The following is a 2,092-nucleotide window of genomic DNA, read 5'->3' on the forward strand; positions in this document are numbered from 1 at the left end:
GTGATGCTAACTTTGATCACTTGGTTAAGGTGATATCTTGTAACCAGTAGGTGTCTTGTGGGGATTTATTTTGATACAAGGCTATAATTTTGATTCTAAGTGACTAGAACAACTATGGACAGAAATAGGGAGATAAGACATAAACAAAGGACTTAGAGCCCATAGACCGTTCTGGGGGAACTGGTAGGGGTGGAGCATTGGTATGAAGCGTCGGTATGAAGGTGCTCTAGGTTGGCGTCAAACGCTGGAATGAGATGTGGCTTGTCACCAGCGTGTGGGGATGGCGCATCTGCTGAATAGGGTCTTCAGGAAGATATTAATGGCTCTGCGAAGGTTTCCCCAGAGCCCTTCCTCTCCCCTCCCAGCGCCGTTTTGAAAGCCTTCGGGCTGGCTGAACCCGCCAAAACTCCTGAGTGCGCGTATTTGGTGGCAAATGACAGACGTGCGTCCTCGCGGCACGAGTGGGTCAATGCGCACGCGCCGGGAGGAGGCGCGGGGCGGGGCGCGGCGCAGGGGTGGGAGCGCGGCGCGCATGCGTCTTAGCGGCGGGTCCCTGCGGCTCGGGATGGAGGGTGAGTGAGTAAACAAGCCTGGGCCGGGCGGTGGGGCCGGGCCTCCTCCCCTCGCCGCCCGGGGCCTGAGAGAGGGAAAGGCGGAGGTATCAAGGAATTGGAAGGAACCCGAGGGACACACTGCCTGCCTGGCCCAGGGTAGCAGGCGCCTCTCCCCATTCCGAGGGCTGAGGGAATGGGGGCGACAGGGCGAGGGAGCCCCAGGCGAGGACGGCGTCTGAGGCTGCGAGGGCTGTGTGCCCGGGAGGAGGAGCAGCGGGGGCGGGCTCGGGGACGGGGAATCCCGTTGGACAGCGGGTTGGGCGGGTGGGCGGGAGACCCAGCGCCCGAAGGGCGAGGGTGGGCGGTGGCACCTGCAGGGGCCTTTAATAAGGTGGACTCTGGGGACCTGGAGCTGTGCTTGGTGAGGGCTAGAGACCGGGACTGAGCTTGCGATGGCTTTCGGGGATGTTGAGGAAGGGGTAGTACTAAAAACAGGGCCGGGACTAGGGCGAGGTGAGTCAGGCTCCCAAGGCACAAAGTGTAAAGGAGTACTGACTCAGGGCCGTGCTAGTGCAGTGAGCGCCTCCTCACGTGCGTCCTGGCCCTGAGCAAGAATCTCCTTCACTCCAGACTTTTGGTTTCACACAATGATCGCTCATCCCCACCATTCTCCCGAGGTTCAAATGATATAAATAAAAGTGCCTTGAAGCAAAGACAAGGTGTTGTATTTGGGACATGCCTGTTAGGAAATGTGGGGCAAACTTTTATTTCAATAAAAAGTGACTACTGAGGAATTGTTTGTTGAGCAGGGAAGGGAAGGGATGCGGAAGGATATTAGTGCCCCCCGTGGAATGTGGAGGCATATGTAGGGTGAAAATGGGGTTGTAAATGGGGTTGTAAATGGTGTAGCCCAGCTCGGTAGGAACCAGAGGCTTGGCAGGGGGAGGAGGACGGCAAAGAGCTCAGGTAGACTAGCAGTTATCTGTGTGCAAGGATGGCGTTGAAAACGTGAGTCTCTTTCTCCATGTTTGCTGCCATGCTGCCGTTGAAAAGAAAAATTCCCACACCCAGTGCACTTTAAGTTTAGGAAACTGATATGGAAAGAGGTTTCCAGCCTAAGAAGGTGCTAACTCTATTAGAGGTTTCTGTGAAAGCTTGTCTATTTTAAGCCCTGGAATCCCCAGGTATGCCTTTAATAAAAGAGATTACTTACATAGGAGAGAGTGTGTGTGTTAGGAGATAAGGACTTTAGGCTGGGCCTGGTGGCTCACATCTGTAATCCCAGCATTCAGGAGGTTGAGGCAGGAGAATAGCGTGAGCTCAGCAGTTTGGGACCAGCCCGGGCAACAATAGTGAGACCTCATTTCTACAAAAAAAAAAAAAACTAGCCAGCAGTGATGGTCTGCTTCTATAGTCCCAGATACTTGGGAGACTGAAGCAGGAGGATTGCTTGAGCCTGGGAGGTCAAAGTTGCAATGAGCTGTGATCCTACCACTGCACTCCAGGCTGGGTGACAACTTGTGAGACTCTGTCTCAAG

The 2,092-nt window shown here is 54.6% G+C and overlaps 1 protein-coding gene across 6 annotated transcripts in view; it reads left to right on the forward strand.

Annotated features, from left to right (window-relative positions):
- The first annotated feature begins 485 nt into the window (after positions 1–485).
- Positions 486–2,092, forward strand: part of EZH1 (enhancer of zeste 1 polycomb repressive complex 2 subunit) — a 40,607-nt gene continuing 39,000 nt past the window's right edge. For 4 of the 6 annotated variants that reach the window (XM_037731683.1, XM_037731685.1, XM_037731684.1 and 1 more), the window contains exon 1: positions 505–572. In XM_037731683.1, the coding sequence (XP_037587611.1) occupies positions 533–572 (40 nt within the window). In that variant the 5' untranslated portion in view covers positions 505–532. Of the gene's footprint in view, positions 573–2,092 lie in introns of all 6 variants that reach the window. The other 2 variants (XM_017509387.2, XM_037731686.1) reach the window with 2 other exon arrangements.

The sequence above is a fragment of the Cebus imitator genome, unplaced genomic scaffold (genome assembly GCF_001604975.1).
Source record: "Cebus imitator isolate Cc_AM_T3 unplaced genomic scaffold, Cebus_imitator-1.0 Scaffold415, whole genome shotgun sequence".
Taxonomy (NCBI): domain Eukaryota; kingdom Metazoa; phylum Chordata; class Mammalia; order Primates; family Cebidae; genus Cebus; species Cebus imitator.